Source organism: Ambystoma mexicanum, chromosome 2q, assembly GCF_040938575.1.
Source record: "Ambystoma mexicanum isolate Mex_15411 chromosome 2q, UKY_AmexF1_1, whole genome shotgun sequence".
Lineage (NCBI taxonomy): Eukaryota > Metazoa > Chordata > Amphibia > Caudata > Ambystomatidae > Ambystoma > Ambystoma mexicanum.
The window spans coordinates 310,461,676-310,480,011 of record NC_090924.1 but is presented as its reverse complement, the minus strand read 5'-3'; the positions used below and the strand labels follow the sequence as shown (position 1 = coordinate 310,480,011).

The 18,336-nt window shown below is 44.8% G+C and overlaps 1 protein-coding gene across 1 annotated transcript in view; it reads right to left on the bottom strand.

The window, feature by feature from the left end:
• The window catches only part of LOC138568695 (uncharacterized), a 1,243,988-nt gene that overhangs the window by 363,289 nt on the left and 862,363 nt on the right, over positions 1–18,336 (bottom strand). The window contains exons 85-86 of the mRNA XM_069646472.1: positions 10,033–10,153; positions 570–763 (exon numbers count right to left, since the gene is read on the bottom strand). Of these exons, the coding sequence (XP_069502573.1) occupies positions 570–763; positions 10,033–10,153 (315 nt within the window). The remainder of the gene's footprint in view (positions 1–569; positions 764–10,032; positions 10,154–18,336) is intronic.

Here is an 18,336-nt window from a genome sequence, read left to right as displayed (position 1 = left end):
AAAAGGAATTGAGGTCACAAGGCACAGTGCTTCTCTATATACTTGCCCCATCGCCATGTCTGGCACAGGGCATGTAGAGGCGTTGCGCCGAGCTGATGCAGAGCTGTGCTGTGCACGCTGGTGGCTGAAAAGACTCTGAAGAACAGCTGCGCTGTGGGTGGGATATCATAGATTAGGAATTCGTGGAAGGAAGGAATCCATTAGAACTACACTTTTCTAATTTTACATGGACCTCAGAATTGAGCCCTTTGTCGGAAAAGAGCAAAGTACTTGTAAGGCAAGCAGTGGATTGGGCAACCAGAGTGATTGCAGTTTTTTGACAAACATGGAAGACCTGCCAAACTGCCCCTTTTAGAATTCGTCCATACAGTATCTTAACTTGTCTCTCATTGTTGGCGCAAACAAAGGTCCCACTTGAGCGATCATGGGGAGTTGAGTACTAACAATCAGCAAAATGGTGATAAAAGTAAAGTGGGATTTTCGTGCTCTCACTGGTCCTTACAGGGAGCAATCAGAGCCCTAAAATGAGAATTCCAACATGACTTGTAGTGTTCCAAACTCTGACCTACCGTGTACAGATTTGCTTTCAGCATTTTCATAATGTCATCGCTAAAGTCCATTTGTCCAAACAGCTCCAGATTTTTTTCCAGTACGTCATTGGGCAGACATGCATCCAGGTCGCTACTTGTCCCATAGTTGGCTACAATCAGGTCTTGTTGTTGTAATACCATGTTTGTAGTTAGAACAGCACTGGAGCAGACACCTGTGTTAATTAAACATAAACACGTTTACTTAAGGAATTAATAATGCTGTGACATCTGATAATATCAGGGCTATTCAGTTTTGTGCTTTCCCATTGATTAATTTCAGAGCTCATGGCACAAAACTCAAAATCTTAGAACACGCAAACACATACACATACATTCATACAGAATATCCAGGTTTAATATTTTGGCAGAAAGTGGATGAAACTGTGACAAAAATATTCTGGAGTAGTGCAGGCTTTCAGATTCGTATAAGGATACACCAGTAGTTCCTTCATCCAATCAGAATTGTCCCTGGCCCTGAGTTCGGCACACCCTCATTGGATACATACTCCTGTTACTCCATTCAAAACACTAGCTGTGGTTCTCCTCCCCCGCGTCACCCATTCCGCCCCTCCCAGGCCCATACCTGAAAGAAGTGCACACTCATCCTAAGTAATGATACAGTTAAACTGATTTTACATACGCAGAATTATACTGGACTACCATTGTGGTTGGGATATGGGTTCTTTTCATAGCAAAGACCTTTTTATATGTAGTGTCTTTGCCGTGATGTGGAGTATTTTTTCTTGAAAGTCATAACACTGTTTGAAAAAACATAATGAAAATTGACTGTATGCCTTTCTGTTCCATATGTACATGTGACGTGTGGAGTGATTGAGTTGTAGACTTGCAAACCTTTTTATTAATATGCATTTATTTTCTTGTGAGACATGCAAGCACATTTCTCTCCTTGGCAGCCTGGGATACCTTTGAGAGAACATGCATTTAGGATCATGAGCATGTGCATTAGGGCAATCTATCAGCTTTGTTAGCATGCACTGTTTGATAGAATTATTCTGTGCAGTAGATGATTGACTCCAATCATTTGTGAGCAGCTGTAGCATCTGATGCAGTGGTCTTCAAACTGTGGGGCTGGCCCCTCTAGGGGAGCCTGAAGGATGCTCACGGCGGGCGCAGGCTCTTCAAAAAGGGAACATGGTCACTGCTTATAATAGAAAATATAGCAGATATGCCATCTGGTGGCAGCAACCATTTCCAAGGGCGGGCTCAGCAGCCATATTTTCACTCTGTGCGGGGTGGGGGGTGGGGGGCTCAGCATAAATTACATAACACTGATCTAATGGGATACTTTAATCTCTGAGCATGTGCACCCAGTCTTAAGGAGCATTGTGTTTGGATCTTTTAATAGTTGTGTACATTTGCTGAAAGAGTGAATAGAACTCTGGGGTTGTGTAGTGTGTCTTCTTTCAACTTGCGTGCAAGAGGTGCCTGGAGTGTACTCTTTTACTCAGGTGTATGACAAAGTGCATTTTCCAGCACTGGATCTTTCATAGAATCACATGCTATGAACATTCCCCGTAGTCAGGCTGAGAATCCTCTGTTAACTTTTCAGAGCACCTGGGGACCACTCCGGAGGTGACAGTGCACGGTACAAATACCTTTAACATTAACATCAACTTTAGCAATAGTAAATTAAGGAAAAACAAGTATCTAATTTGTAGCCCATTACCCACCTTATGGGTGCTTTTGGTCCCCACAAATGGGATGTCGAGTATGTAGATACTCCCCTGCAGCCTTCTTTCAGATTATAACTGCATGTTATGCTGGAAGGAGTCTTTTAGTTGTTTCTCCTCAGAGAAATCTCCACAGCTAACTTCTATATCTTCATTACTACAAATTTTGAGTATATATCTTCAGGATCATATCCTCTATCAGTAAGGATGGGTGTTAGTGAGAATTCTCAAAATGTGTTAATTCCTCTCTACTTTAGATGCCCCCAGCTTTTTTGCTGGACTTTGGGACTTTGTACTTTTCAATTCTGTTTCTTTTCTGTGTTTATTCTTTTTGATTATGGAGTTTTAGACAACTCCATAGGCATAATCATTTCATTTGTGTCACACAGCACCCTCAGTGCAGTGACACATGGAAGCCTTTTAGGCTGTCCTAAGGTTTGCATATCTTCTCTGGGATAAACTACTGTTTAACAGAGAATGTAAGGTTAAATTGACTTTACTGGTCTTTTTAAATTCCTAGACCCAACACACTATCTTACAATAATAATGATTTTTCCCGACCGCGAACATCGGTAGTTAAAAATTGCGGGAGCCATGTTATTTAAGATGGCGCCTGAGCCCCCTTTGTTTAAACAGGTCGCGGTCTTCTTTTTTTGCCATTTCTTTTTGGAAAGGTCCTTCTAGAGTTTGTTTCTGTGCGCCAAACCAGGTTTGGTCCCTTTGCATCTTTTTCTTCAATATAAGGTACCGTGAAAACCTGACCGAGAGAACTTACCTCTCACTGCGAAAGTTCGTGGAACTTTGGCAACTTGCAGGCCTAGTACTTGTTACCCGACAAACAAACCTTTCTTCCGTGAACTACTTCTAAGAACTGTGGCAAATACTTTTACATTTTAAATACCAGAACCGTTTTTACTTATACAAGACACTAGCCCATTGACTTTGGCCTAACTATTGCATTGAATCAACTCCTCTGGTGAACGCAAACTATTTGCACTGTTTTAAAGTAACTGTAATATTCGTTGTATTAACTTATGCCTTTTTGCTCATACTTCAATGCTATTTGGCTCCTATTTCAAGGGAGCTCAACTGCTCAGTAATCAGTATGTGTGTGATATTGGTTGCCTCATTTAGCGAATGCTTTATAAATGATTGTGTAATATATTAAGAAGTGTTTTACCAAGAAACATTGAGTCTAAGTGTCTATCTGAATACTTGTCATTGTAGACCATTGTGTAACACCCTTACAAGCTCACATTCCCTCTTGAGATAAGCCTGGCGGCTCAGCTCGCTACCAAAAACTGTGTGGTACATTCTTATACCAAAGGTTGGTTTTGCTTACACCTGTAGTCATAGTTGTGTGTAGTGGTCCCAGGCGGTACTGCATGCAAACTTTGCCTAACAATGGGGAAAGAGGATGGATGGGAAAAAGTCTCTGTTTAAGGCCTGTGCCACCTGCAGCCTATAAAACGTTTTTGAGGGTGACAGGCATAGTGAATGCATCTATTGTTTGTACTCCCACCACTCAGCAGAAGAGTTTATTTGTAAGCCATTCAGTACTAAAACATTAAAAAGGACAGGCTTATTGAGGGTCACCACCCACCATCAGAAGCAAAGTCTTCTAGGAGCCTGGCAGCCCGAGGCATCCGGAGAAAAGGGCGCCTATGCCGAAAAGGGCAAAGTCTGAAGAAAGGCCATCTAAAAGGCCTAGATAGATGATTAAACGGAGCGCTTCAAAAACCTAAGCTTTGCTGTCGTTGATTAAGGAGGGGGCGGGAGATCCTCCTAATGGGACATGCAGCATCGAAGACCCTGCGCTCGCATTCGAAGACGGCCCAGTTGTCGACAGGAAAGGGGAATACCTCTTCAAAGATGGGCCCGTCGACGGAAGGACAGTCGATGATGGAATCGCTCATCAATGAGCGAACACCGGGCAAGAGAACGTCGAGGGACAGATGCTCATCGACAGGTAAGCACTAGCCGATGGACAAGTGCCCGTCGACAAAAAGTAGCTAGTCGAAAATTGGAAAACACTTGACGACAGACTAGCAGTCGATGACAAAAGAAGAAACGCTTGTCAGCAGACAAGCGAAGTCCAGAAGCTCCACGTATCTCTTCCATGGTCAATACCAGACCAATGATAGAGGAAGCAGGCCTGCCAACAGAAGAAGGGTCAGTAAGACCACAAGAGGTGGCCTGCAAATCTTCAGCTGGGAGCACACAGGCTCACACGGAGCCAACTGTATTGCATCAAGATCACCACACGCAAAAGCGCCAATCAGTGCGCCAGGGCAGGATGCAACCCCAGCCAATCACTGCACTGCTTTCCCCAATGACTACCTTGAGGACATCCTGCAACATGAGGTAGACTCTGAATTTGAGGCGCTGCATAGAACATCACCAGCTTTTTGGGATTCAGACAAATCCATAATTATGGAAAAGTCATAACGATAGTCATTGCCACCATTGATGTCACTGCACCTCTCACAACAGGCACATGATAACCTCAGGGAAATGCTGGGATCTATGCCTTTGGGACAGCGAAAGAGACACTCCTAAATCTGCAAGCCTTATTCTCACTACAGGTTTTGTCCTCCTTGCAAAACCAAATTGTCAAGCTAGACACCAGGCTACTGGCCGTACCGCAAGTACCGACAAAGCCACTCCTACAAGTTCTTGACCGGGTTCAGCAAAATTTGAATTCCCTCCCCGCAAGGTAACAGAAAAGTGAAAGCACTGCAAGGGATCGGTTTCTCCACGGCGTCATGTCCCACAACCATTAAGCTCAGGGAACCACTCACACTGTTCCACAACAAAGGAGCAAACTGCTTAAACTATGGTTTGGCACTGAAGGGAACATGAAGAAGGGGAACTCAGTGATACAGACACTGATTAAGAACCAGAGATACAGCATCTACTACTACCACAGGGTCTCTGCCCCAAGATGACCAGTGGGACATGGATCATGACCAAATGGATCACCAGGCAGACGAAGTTCCAAAACCATAGCCACCAGATAAGATTGGAGCTTTCCACTCATTAGTGATAAAGGTGTGCAAAGAATTTGGCATCGTCCCTTCAGAGGAGAAAAGGGAATGATCCCCCCTCGATCATATGCATAAAAGGAGGAAATCTGTAGTGGCCATTAATATCCTGTACCATGTACTGAATAAGGGACTCCGTACCATGAGGAATCCCTTCAAGGAGCAAGCCTTCAAAGACAGACTCGAAAAAAAAAGTTCAAGGCACCAGACACCATGCCTAAATGTCTCATGTCGCAACCGTCAGCAGAGTCGGTGATCTGTACCACCGGAGAGTGAGGGCCGAAAAATTGATGCATTTGGGAAAAAGGTACTTACGGTAGGGGCCACTACAGTTAAAGTAGCCAGCGCATTAGCGGTTACAGCCAGGTACGACCGCGAAATGTGGCACTGCTTGGTACCCCTTTTAGAGCACTTGCCCAAGGAAAAGCATGCCGAAGCTGTTGCCATCTTAAGAGGGTGAGGAGGCCGCAAACCACAATTTTAATATTGCGGTTGAACTGGCCGATGCAGGCTTCAAGCAGATTAACAACGGTGTGGTACTATGAAGGCAGGGATGGGTACGCTGCACTGATTTTAGACCGGAAGTGCAGCATAAAGTCTTGGACATGCCTTTTGAAGGTGACAATCTGTTTGGGCGTAAGATCGATGAAGCATTACATGAGATGAAAACCAACACGGACACATTCCGGTCGCTCACCACACTACGAACCAAGTGTACTTTTTGAACCTTTCAAGGAGCAGCAGGGAAGACAACTTCCTCCAGAAACACCAGAGGCTGTAGCGCGTATTGAGACTCCTCCCATGTCTCCCTCTGCTGTGCCTTCTGCCCCTCGATCCAATCCTTCCTGTTTTTGTGCTCTGCTTCTGCAGTCCGTATATTCCTCCATCTTTTGCTGCCCTTTTACCATCCTGGTTATGTCTCGGGGCAAGGTTATCCTCTGGTTCGCGGTGCTGTGTCCACTGCTGTTGCTTTTGCTTCTCGCAATCTCTTCCCCTGTGCTTCTGCTGCTAGGAAGCCTTCTGTGCGTCCTGTTGTTCAGGATATGCAGTCAACCCTTCCTGTCTCCAATTGGTGCGCCGCCGGGTGCCGTTGCAGCAAGTCTATGTTTCCCCCACTCGCTTAGGATCTGTGGGAGATCACTGATCAGTATCTCCTGACTCTTGAATCCACCTATCATGTAGAGGTAGCCGTGCTGCCAACCAATTCTTTGATGCACCGCTACTCACCCTGTGCCCGGGCACCTCTAAATCAGCCAAGTCTTGAGGGAGAACAGCTATGTCAAGGTCTGTCCTCTGGCCCCTCATGGATCTGCACTGCCGGGCCCGGTGTCCTCGCACTCCTCAGTCACTGCCCACAGGATACTATCTATAATGAATCCGCGAGTAGTCAGAGTCGATTCTCAGTTCCAGCGGGCATTCAATTCCTTTCTCCCGCTGGTCTGGTTCCGTTTCCCTGCACGAGAGACAACTGTGCCCACACTATCAATGTACATTTGGGAGCGTGCAGCCCTTATCGCTGATCGGTTTGTGGGTCTCCCTCCAACGGTGGCTGGGCTTATTGTTATATCCACGTCTCCCCCGGCGGGACTTGTTGCGAACCCGGGGAGTCCGGACTAATGCTCGTTCCCCTCCCTCACTGCCACCGTCTGCCAGGTACTTGCTTCCTCATATGGCCCGTAGATTTGCCCCCTTCTGTGACAGGGCACAGCCGCTTCTGCAGGTGTTCCGGGTCCACTGGGACTGCCGCACTCGGTCCCCCAGTGGTCCTTCAGTGAAGCACAGCGTCCATCTTGGTACTGCAAATTGCCGTCTCAATGAGTGAGATTAGTTCCATTCACCCGGGTTAAATATTATCCGCTTTTGGCTTTGGCAATGGTGGTTACAATATTCTTTAACTTGATCTCACTTATAATAAGAGTTGCACCCAAAATGCTTCAATTCAATAGTTCTGTATTCAAAAGCTGTTTGGAGCCAGCGGTCTGTCTCAGAGCGCCTTGGCGTTACCTGACACATGCCAACTCACTGGTCTTTCCGTGCACCTCTGCTGGACCCGCTGCTCCTGTATCTGCTTCTGCTGGTTTTTCCCAGGCCTCTGACAGCTCCCGTAACGTTTCCGTTACTTTCATCTCCATCAGTTGGTGCTTTCTTTGCTCCGCTCGCACTCCAGTGAACGCCACACACCGAGGCAAGGTGCAGGACCAGCAGAGCTTCTCTCTTCCATATAACAGGCGCTCTCATTGCCGCTTCCTGCTGCGTGTCCTCTGCATTCAGGATTCCAGCCTCCTGTCAATTTTTCAACGTGGTGTCCCGCTTGTAACACATTCACGTTTCCGGCGTCTCTCTCCTGCTTCTGCTGCTTCCACTGCTTCTCGCTAATTGCCCGCACCAGAAAGGCCTTTATATGTTTAAAGGTCCCACTGAGGTGTGCATCATTATAACCACTAGACTGAACACTACATTTCTGTACCTCTGAGCTCCTCTTCCTCGTCTTAAGTACTGGGACTTGGAGTCCATAATGTTCTTATTCATTTTAATATCATTCAATCTACTCTGTTTTAGTAATTCATAAAATGTACATTTGGGGGAATCCCTCAAGGGAATGCATGGTTGTTTCTTCACTCTACAATTCAAAGATAATGTAGAATTGTATCAGTATTAACTCTATGACTTTTATTTATTTTGGTTCCCTGTTTGCTTTAAGGGGTTTCATATTTTATATTTTGGGGAAGTCTGGGAGAGGAAGCTGCGCTATGACGACAAGCCATCAGATATTCGGGCCTAAGAGAACCCTCACCTGCAGAAGGGGATGAATATAGTGTTTCCCCTGACAGAGTCCTCACATTCCGTTGATGGCCTTCTCCTCCCATGTGATCCACCCGGCAAAACCCTCAGGTTTAGGATCAAGTATTGGCTGCCTTCTCCTGGCCACATGGCAGGAGACTTTAGGCTGGGAGTCTGTGAGGATTTCCGCAGGATTCATCACACCTACCTGTAACTCCTGTTCTCCAGCATGAATCTGCCATGGATTCACATGCAAACTCTCCTTCCCCTCCGTGGCTCTTCTTGGTTCATTCTGCCACTTTACATCTCTACCAAATCTGAAGATGGCCACCAGGGGTAGAGCTTAGGGGGCAGTATGAACCAACGGACAGTGATTGGTCATAGAGTAGACAAGCAGTTTTCAGGCTAAAGCAAAACTTCTTTCCTTATTTGCGGAGGATTCCCAGCATGACGACAGGGAATATTCATGATCATGTGAATCCGTGCCAGACCCATCCTGGAGAACAGTAGTTACATGTAAGTTACTTGTTACTTTGCTCCGGCATGAAAATCCATGCCAGTGCAGATGCTGACGGTTTTGTATTTAGGAGATGAAGGGAGCGGCGGAAACCCAAGTTGCTTTCCACCCCTCCTCTCTGCCATACATATGCTTGAAAATAAGCAAATTGTGTTGTGAATGCAAGGTGTTAAAGCCCTACTCAAGGCTTTTACGCCTTGCATACATGTTACGGCTTAGTTGTAAATGAGCTCCGATTTGTTATTTTTGGCAAATCCTGTGCATGCTTAGTCATTAAATCCTTTGTTAACCCGATTCCATGGTCTGGCCTGTTTGTTGTTCAATGTGTGCTGTGTAACGCCACATCCATGAAAGTTCCCCAAATTCAGCAAGCATCGGATCTGTTCTTATATGAACACATTTAATGGCGCTTTATAAACATTTTATGTAGAATAAAAGTGTTTTTACATTGGATTTTCTATGGGCCCAGAAAAACACATCTGGACAAATATCCTGAAACTGTTTGCTTCCATTTTTGAGGGTTCTGGCACACACCTAGCCCTTACCTTGAACTGGTGCACACCGCAAAACAAATTCCATAACACTCCAAGTTAAAACTCAACTCACATTACACCACTCTGTAACAATAGTTAAATATCAGGTCGTTAGCTAGCTATTAGGTTTATTATATAGTTAAGATTAAACTTGTTAAGTAGTGGTTTAGTGTGAGTTATGGTTTGATTTGAAGTCTGACAGAGTTTGTTTGTATTATGGAAATACTTCATGGGGCAGATTGCTTGTACCGTGTTGTAGGCATTCACAACTTTGAATGACTTTAACTTATACCGTGGACTGACTTTTTGTACCTTAATGTTGGCATTTAGAACATTCGTAGAATTCACGTTTTTATAGGTAGTAACCTTAAATAACCTTAGCTGATTTTAACAATGTTTTCCCCTTGATTTTATATTTATCCTCTACCTTGGTTTACAAATTAGAGACCACATTACCCAGCCCTACGCTGGCTGCCCAAGGACCAAAAACGTTGCACTCGACAGAAGACGAAAAGACAGACAAAGAAGCATGACCCACATGGCCCGAAGCTGTGAAACAATCTACAACTGTCACTGAAAAAGAGAGAAGACCAGTCAAAATTGAGAAAGGCACTAAAGATCTCAATACTGAAACAAGCATTCAACTGCAAAACAATTCCTGCGTGCCACAACTGCAGAAGTACTGGTGAATACTTCCTCTAGCTGCACTAGATTGTAACCTCTGAACTTACCACAACATGAAAAGGTGCACATGGGCATGTGCTCGCACACACACACACACACACACACACACGCACACACACACACACACACACACACACACACACACACACACACACACACACGCGCACACACACGCGCACAGAAAGTACATACCTTTGTCAATTTTTGCTCTTGTGTTTGATTTTTTCAGTTGGCTTAAACAATATTGGAATTGCTGTTTATTTCGTTTCTTCAACAGACGCAAGAAGTTAGGAAAAAATGTTGTCTTCACTCCCTACATAACAGCAATAAGACAAAGAATTATTAGCATACTTAATCAGCAGAGAGCATGCCATGCTAATAGATTGATCACTTTGTTTTGCAATAATAGGGAGGGGATTAGTGAGTGAAGGCAGGCATTTATTAATAAGTGTGATGAATCCGACAATGTAATCACTTCTTTTCCAGCGGTGACCTCTCCCCATGTGGCAAGGGGATGCCAGCCGCTACCTATCCTGACCCTGGGAGCGGCTATTTGAGGGAGGATCACATGGGGGGAGGCAACCATCAAGGGAGTGACCAGACATCATCGGATGAGACATTGTATCTCCCTTTTCTTTTTAGTGATAACCTTCTGTTCTCTGGTGCTGGGACATTTAAAACACAGAACCAGCTGACAGAGTGGAGACGCTTGCTGACAGAACCTAGTCCTCTCGGTGCTGAGTGAGGGACCACTGTGCTGCTGGGAAAAACGTGGAGCCAACCGGCTCATGGAGAATGCCAAGGAAAGAAGACTGCATGAGTCGGTCTGCTACGAGGACGCCATGAGAGGAGAAGGGAAGACTTCCTGGTATTCCCGGTTCCCGGAGAGCAATATCCCCGCCGCTCGCACACGGAGAAGCGCATAGAAGCCGTGAGGAATGCAGAAGCCACAAAGCGAGGTTGACTAACCCCGGAAGAAGGAGCGGGACCCCGAAGAGCTGTTGCAGGCTTAAGGCAAGAGAGCCAAAGCACGCCATAGGGGACCGGTAAGTCCACAGGAAGTTGGGACACCGGGGCACTTTTAAAAACCCTAACCTACCGAAGGCAAATGAGAATAAATGAAGCATATGAAACAGAATGTGAGACCCAATACGAAGTAATGGAATGAGACTCAGTAAGAAGTAATGAAATTAATACAAGACATTTTCAAGTTTGCATGTGTGTCAAGTGAAGCACATGAGAAAACGCTGGCAGGAGAGTATACCAGGCAAAGTCAAGTAGGCAAATGTGTAAAGTAGATCACATGAGAAAGTCTCGATATGAGGATACATCAGGCATAGCCAAACACTGTGTTGAAATTACTTTAATGCAGGGAAGAAACCTGGCAAGGGAACACACCAGGTATCCTACGAAATTAACACTAACACCAAGTTGTTTAACAAACAAACAATTTTTGCTGAACAGAGAAGTCTAAGGAAGGCTCCTACTCTTAGGAGCTTGGACATCTACAGGAGGAAAACCTGGGGAAGAGAGTTGTCCCCTGGAACTGTGACCCTTATCCATTGGCATCTTTTGTGTTGGAGTTATACATTTCTTTTGAACTTGAACCTTTGGGCACTTACAAAGCCAAAGACATTATCCTTCACATATTAGAGTTGTTTTGTATAATGTGAGGCGACGATAGGATTCCAGACATGGGACATATTGCTTTTGACATCTTGACATCGGACAGACCGTAACTTTGGTTTATGTAGGGAAATACCTCTTAGAATACAGACAGGGAGGCATTTCCAACCCCCTTTTTGTTTGAATTAAAAGTCTATGGCTGAGTTGGGCAGTATACCGGCGGTAATACATGCCATTTTTCGCCCAACTCGGGATTTGGCCAGCCCTTAAATGCAGCGGTAATACTGTTACCGCCACATTTAAGGGCTCAGGCCAAACTCGTGATGAGGCCCATAGCCAAAACTATGACCACTCTGTGTGTCCTGGCTTCTCACATAAGTTAAAGAAACCAAAACACTCACACTGAATCTGAATTAAATGCATTACGTTTTCCTTCAATGTTTTGCTCTGCGCTTATTGAAACAATGTTTTTTCTATTCTTAAGAACAAATGAACACCACAGGTAGACTGTTGATTTTCAGTTACAGTTTATTTTCAAGGATATCCCAATTAGCTTGGGATAATTATCCATCTTAATTTCCATATAGTGCAAAGGCATATATCATATATTAAATAATCCTGAGCATGCGTTTCTGTGTATTGCACAGCTTCCTCAGGATGTAACAGAATAGAATATTTTGAAAACCATTGGAGTTTCGGTGTGGGCCTGCTATGATTCAGCAATTAACCAATGGTTTGTGGATGCTCAGAATGGTGCAAAATTAACAAGGTGATGGCTTTAAGGTTTAGAATTAATCTCAACCTCTCTCAGGTCTCTGAGCAAGCAGGCACGGGACCCACATCTGGGCATATCCGTCCCACTCGAGGTGACTATAACAAAAGAAAAGAGGTGAGGGCTGGAAGGTTTAAAATTAATCTCAACCTCTGGCATTGCTGTACGTAACCCTCCAGACCATCGTTCTTTGTCTGCCAAGCCATTACAAAAGAGGAAATACATTATGCAAATCAGGCCTGGTCCCACCCCAAAAGGGGTAGTCCAGCCCAAACTGCTTGGTCACATTCCTTCTGCACGAGACTGCAAGCATCCACAAACATGCTCTGACTGCGTTGGGCCTCATCAGTGAGGAGAAGCTTTGGTCTCTAGGCCAGGCAGGCACAGGACCCACGTCTGACCATACACGTCCCACTCAGGGTGATTATAGCAAAACAAAAGAGGTGATGGCTGGAAGGTTTAGAATTAATCTCAACCTCTGGCATTGCTCTGTATAACCCTGCAGACCATCGTTCTTTGCCTGCCAATCCATTACAAAAGAGGAAAGACCATATGCAAATCAGGTTTTTTCGGACCAATAACTTCTAGCGTCTGGAGGGCGTTTAAATGAAATTTCAAGTACCTCTCCCTATGTTTTTGGGATGGGCATTTGGATAGATAGAAAGTAATTCATTTTCTCTTTGAACAGCTTTAACCTTTCTAGATCTTCAAAATCCATCCTCTTTTCCCAACTCTTTGTTTTCTTTTTCATTGTGTATTCAGAGTCCAACACATCCAGGATAATCATTTCTTGAAAGACTAATCATCGCCTATAGAAGTGGATCACAAAGGGACTCCAGTCTGGCCTTTTTTTTTAAGCAGTCATACAAATAGGAACCCCACATGTGTTTTTCCGACTGTGTTAGTTTATGTAAGAGGGACAAGCTTCTTTTTATGTATTGAGCCCACCATGATGTCAGGCCCAGCTCGAGTCTGATCACACTAATTGGGACTGTGTTGGGAAGGTCCAGAACTGTTTTCCAGATTTTCCCTTACAAACAGTCCAAGAATTTCCTGTTCTTGAGTGGGATCAGCTCACAGCCATATAGGATCATTGCAGTTACCTTTAACTTATAAAGCTCTAATAACGGAGCCAAGGAGTAAGCGCACAGCTTGTGTTTCAGCACCTTGGAGATGCCAGATCGAATTTTACCCTCCATTTTCTCTTTTTGATTTTTAAATTGGCTTTTAGATGATATAGGGAAGCCCAGGTAGCTTTTTGTAGTTACCCTGGCGACCAGCATCTTAGTCATTCTCCAAGTATATGGTTTATTTTTTTTGCCTAGTGGTAAATGTCATCAATGAAATGCTGGATCGAATTTCTCCACCATTTTCTCTTTTTGATTTTTTTTAATTGGCTTTTAGATGATATCGGGAAGCCCAGGTAGCTTTTTGTAGTTACCCCGGGGACCAGCATCTTACTCAGTCTCCAAGTATATGGTTTATTTTTTTGCCTAGTGGTAAATGTCATTATGTAGGATTTCAGGAGGTTAATTGTCAGCTGATTAACTCTCAGATAACTTTCCATTCCATCTAGGAGCCTTTGAAGTCCTACCAGGCAGTAGTCCATCAGTACGAGATCATCGGCATAGGCAATAACATTCACCATCAGATCCGTCCATTTCGGGGCATAGCCCTTCCAAGATTTACTTTCTTCTCATAGGTCAGCCAAATAGAGGTTAAAGAGGGTGGTGGCTGGAACTCACCCCTGGTGCAATCCTTTTGTTAAAGGTATGTCTCTGGACAGGTCTCCCAGGGTGTTCAGTCTAACTTTCATTGAGTTCTCGGTGTATAATAGCTGAATCATATGCAGGAAACCCAAATTAATACCCCACTTAGTTTTCGCCATAAGTTAGTGATGTCAATGTTATCAAATGCGGCTGATAAATCAATCACAGCTACGTATGAGGATTTCCCAAGCTTCCCACCTATGTTGGAGGTACATGAACAGAGTGCAAAGGTATTCATTAAGGCCCCCACGCCTTTCCTGAACCCTGTTTTAATGGGCTAAGTTGCCTAGTGGACTCGGGCCAAGATGTCTGCACATAGTGCGGGATCATCTTTGTATATTCTACTTGCAACTCCATTTGGTCTGCTAGCTCTGGAGTTGTTTAGTTCCCTGATTACCAACTCAGTGGGCCTCATTATAACTCTGGCGGTAGCCGTGCCAGTAATAACGGCCGGCTGCCGCCGGAGTTACGCCAGAAAACAAAACTTCCCATTCGAGTTCCATAGGACTCAATGGGAATGGGGAGGACGGATGCACCGGCACTGTGTGCAACAATGGCGGTGCATCCTCCAAAGTCTGCAGGCGGGTGCCGTTCTGCCCGCCAGTTTAGACCCTCAAGGTCAGACCCGCCAGGTCAGACCTGGCGTGCGGGAGGTCACCTGCACCCAGAATTCGGAGTTGTTACCATGACCGGCACACTCATAATGAGGCCCAGTGTCTGTTTTGTCAAATAGGATCGTCCAGCAAGCTACCGTCAAAGCATTACTTTCATAATTAGCTGATTGACCAGAGGCTGCTTTGAATGTGCTGGTGAAATATTCTACCCAGACTTCACAAAAGGACAGCATCTTGGGTTGGGAGCCTTCAGTGTCATTTAAAATTTGCTTAATTGAATGTGTGTCTTTATTAACTAGTTTCTTAAACAGAATCTGTTTTTTATTGATATATTGTTGAATTCTGTGGGACTTGAGTCATCTACGGTAAGCCTGTTTTAAAAAGAATTTCATTGTGTTATTTTGTCCCCGTTTGATGTAACTGATCTTTTCATCAATAATTTGATCGAGTTCCGCAGCTCATTTTCTTTGTCATTTATTTCTGAATCGAACCAGTTTCTATGGCCAGAGGCAAAGGGAACGTAAGAAAGCTTGCTCTGTTCAATTAATGTTTTTCCCAATGTAGATAGCAAGTATGGTAATTCATTTGGGCATGAAATTAAATCCTTTCTCTCTTTGGAAGGGTGACCCACCAGATTATTAATCTGGTATTTGCTTTGTTACTGTTGCCAATTTGCCGAATTCTGTTGTTTTTACCCGTCACAACTACATTTTGTGGGCCGCCCGATTCAACTACGCTTGTGTGACCCACGCAGAGTACTAGATGTAGCATCGCGTGGTCATTCAGGGGGGTGATTATTATCGCAACCATAGAGACATTCGCTGTGTCTATGTTACCAAGAAACACAGTCAGTCGCGGATGCTGCTACCGAGTTATGCCAAGTCGGGACTTTCATCCATTGACCATAAAATAACTGGTTTGTTTGCAAAATAAAAACATCTAGAAAGAAAAGATGACCAGGCTCTGCCATAAGTACTCCTCTTCCTTGGACCACAAGGTTGTGAGACGGGTAACTTTGCCCTCATGAAATAAGTCTACTTCAGACTCATTAAGATTACAATCACAGTTAAAATTGCCTCCCCCAATAGCTGGACCCTTCGGATGTTGGATTCGCCACTTTATCAGTATATTTTCAATTTCGTCTAACAGTGATCAAATAGAATTTAAAAAGATATTTAATATTAGTATATGTGAGGTGTTGATATCATTACTATAAATGATCTCATTGGCTAGCAGGGCCTCTGACAGTCATTTCCAAATCTGTAGGACGCGATTTTGACTGATCGTTATGGCGGTTAACAAGCCTCTGATTGGTCGACCAAGTGGACCTTTTTTTGCTGGTTTGTTATTCAAAATGAACCCGTCAATCACTGGACAGACGGTCAACCAAAAGCACTTCTATTGAAAACACATCAGCCTCATTACGAGTTTGGCGGTAAGTGGTAAAGTTGGCGGTAACTCATTTACTGCCAACTTTACCACTATGCCAAATTACGAGTTTGGGCCTGGAGTGGAAGATTTGCCTCCAGGAAAATCCTGAAGGTAAATCCTCCAACTCACCACCAGAAAATCGGCAGAATTACAGCAGCGGAAATTCCACCACGGTAATTCCACCAACAAAAAACCATTGAGTCCAGTGGACTCAAATTAAATGGGGAATTTCACCACCACCACCACTTGTAATCTGGCGGAAATTCCACCTGACCATGTGGCAGTAACAGTAATTCGTTTGGGCCTTATTCCAACGGATTTACCGCACAGATACTACCCAATTCGTAATGAGGCCCATTATATGGAAAAGCTGACTGGAATCCTTTTTCCTCCCTCATATCTGCCAAAGGAAATACATGTAATATTTGCTCCTGATGTCTCACTGTTAGTTCCATGGAATCCTTGGGCCTGCACATGTGAGCAGCATTCCAAACACCACAGCTCCCTGTTTCTGACATCAGCCTCTGTGATTCATACACACATTTTCTCAGCAAATTAGCTCTCTTCTGAGACACTAGGCCTCATTACGGGTCCGGCGGTAACCCTGCCGGTGATAGCGACGGGTTTGCAGTAGGACCCGTAAAGAATTACCGGCCGGGAAGTCAGGAGCCGGCAATTTCGTTAATCCCCATGCCCAGAACTATGTGGGAGTGGGGACCACAGAAGCACCAGAACCGTTGCTAACGATGCCGTGCTTCTTCGATGGTCTGCCTACTGTGGCCGATTTGTGCTGGCAGGGTAGGACCAGTCGGGCACAGTGTGCCGGTCCGGAAACAACAGTGCCGGTAAGCTTACTGGTACTGTTGTTTCTGGACCGGCATACTTATAACGGAGCCCACTGTTTGTTTTGCTTTGGACCCCAACTTCACCCGTAGCTATTTTTCAGGCACAAGAACATATTGCTACCTGCCTATTTTTAACCTTTCCTGATGTTGTTCTTCTCTTGCTTTATGTGGACGCCCGTGCTGTTCTTCTAACTAGACAGTGACTGTCATGGTTTGGAGCCTGTCAGTATTTTTTTAAGACAAGCTGCCATATGTAAGGTACATGTCTTAAAAGCAAGAGGAGTTCCTACCTGTCCCAAATGCTTTTGGAGCTGAAGAAGCACCACCATCAATTATGAATACCCCATTACACCACCATGTGTTATTTTATTTTATTGTTTAAAGCACTGACCTAACTCGAGAGCAGTGTAGCACTGTACAAGTGGCCAACGTTTGGGCTGGCATCTTATAATAGTAGCGCAGAACTGTGAGTTGCGTTCTGTGCTTCGGAATGTGCATCCACTGGGAATCGTCCTTGGTCAGCTGTTGTAGAAAAAAAACCGATGTGAGAGATGTGCAAAATTATAGAATTGTGGGGGCATTCCAAGCCGATACCGGAATCGAGTTCCACAGGATGGGTGCGTGACAAAAGAAGGATTGTTTGCGGATGAGTTGTGATTCGAGCCAGATGGTCGATTTGCTGCGTGAGGACTGTGGGCCTCATAACATAGGCGCTCTCATTACGGGATGCCTGATTACGAGGTCCCCTTGCGGGACCCGGCAAAGACATCTGGTAAAACCAGACGTCCTTTCCGGGTCCCGTGAGGGGACCAAGGAGCTAATAACGGGCCCGTTATTAGCTCCATCCCCATTGAGCCCTATGGGGGCTCAAATGGGAATGGGGATGGGTTTTTCCAATGAGGATTTACCGGGTCCTCCAAAGTTGGAATAGCCCGGCAAGTCCTCATTGGAGGAACCCGGTACTGGAGCCTGTTATGGAGGCAGCCATGCCCTTTTTAAGGGCATGGCTGCCTCCATACTCGTAATGAGGCCCTGTGTGTCACCGGATATGTGGATGTTAGCCACCAGGTACGCTGGTGTGATACTCTTGACTGCTTTCTTGATGAATCATGCAATCTTGAACAGTATCCTGGCCTGGGAGGAAGCCAAAGTAGCTTGCAGGGGTGCTTTGGTCAAAATTCTGTGCACACAAGATTTGGAGTCAGATGAAGCCTAAGGATTTTGCTAAATCTGAGTTGTGGTTAAATCCTTTTAGGTGCATATTATTGAGCCATTGTTGGACACGTTGTTGTTTAGCAGGGGGAACTGATGAGGGCAAATTCAGTCTTTGATGGATTAAGTTTGAGGTTTGTTTGTTTTATTTTATTTCTAGAGCGCCTAGACCTAATTGCTTTACAAAAATGAATGAGATGGTACATTTTAAGAGATGGTGGCAACAT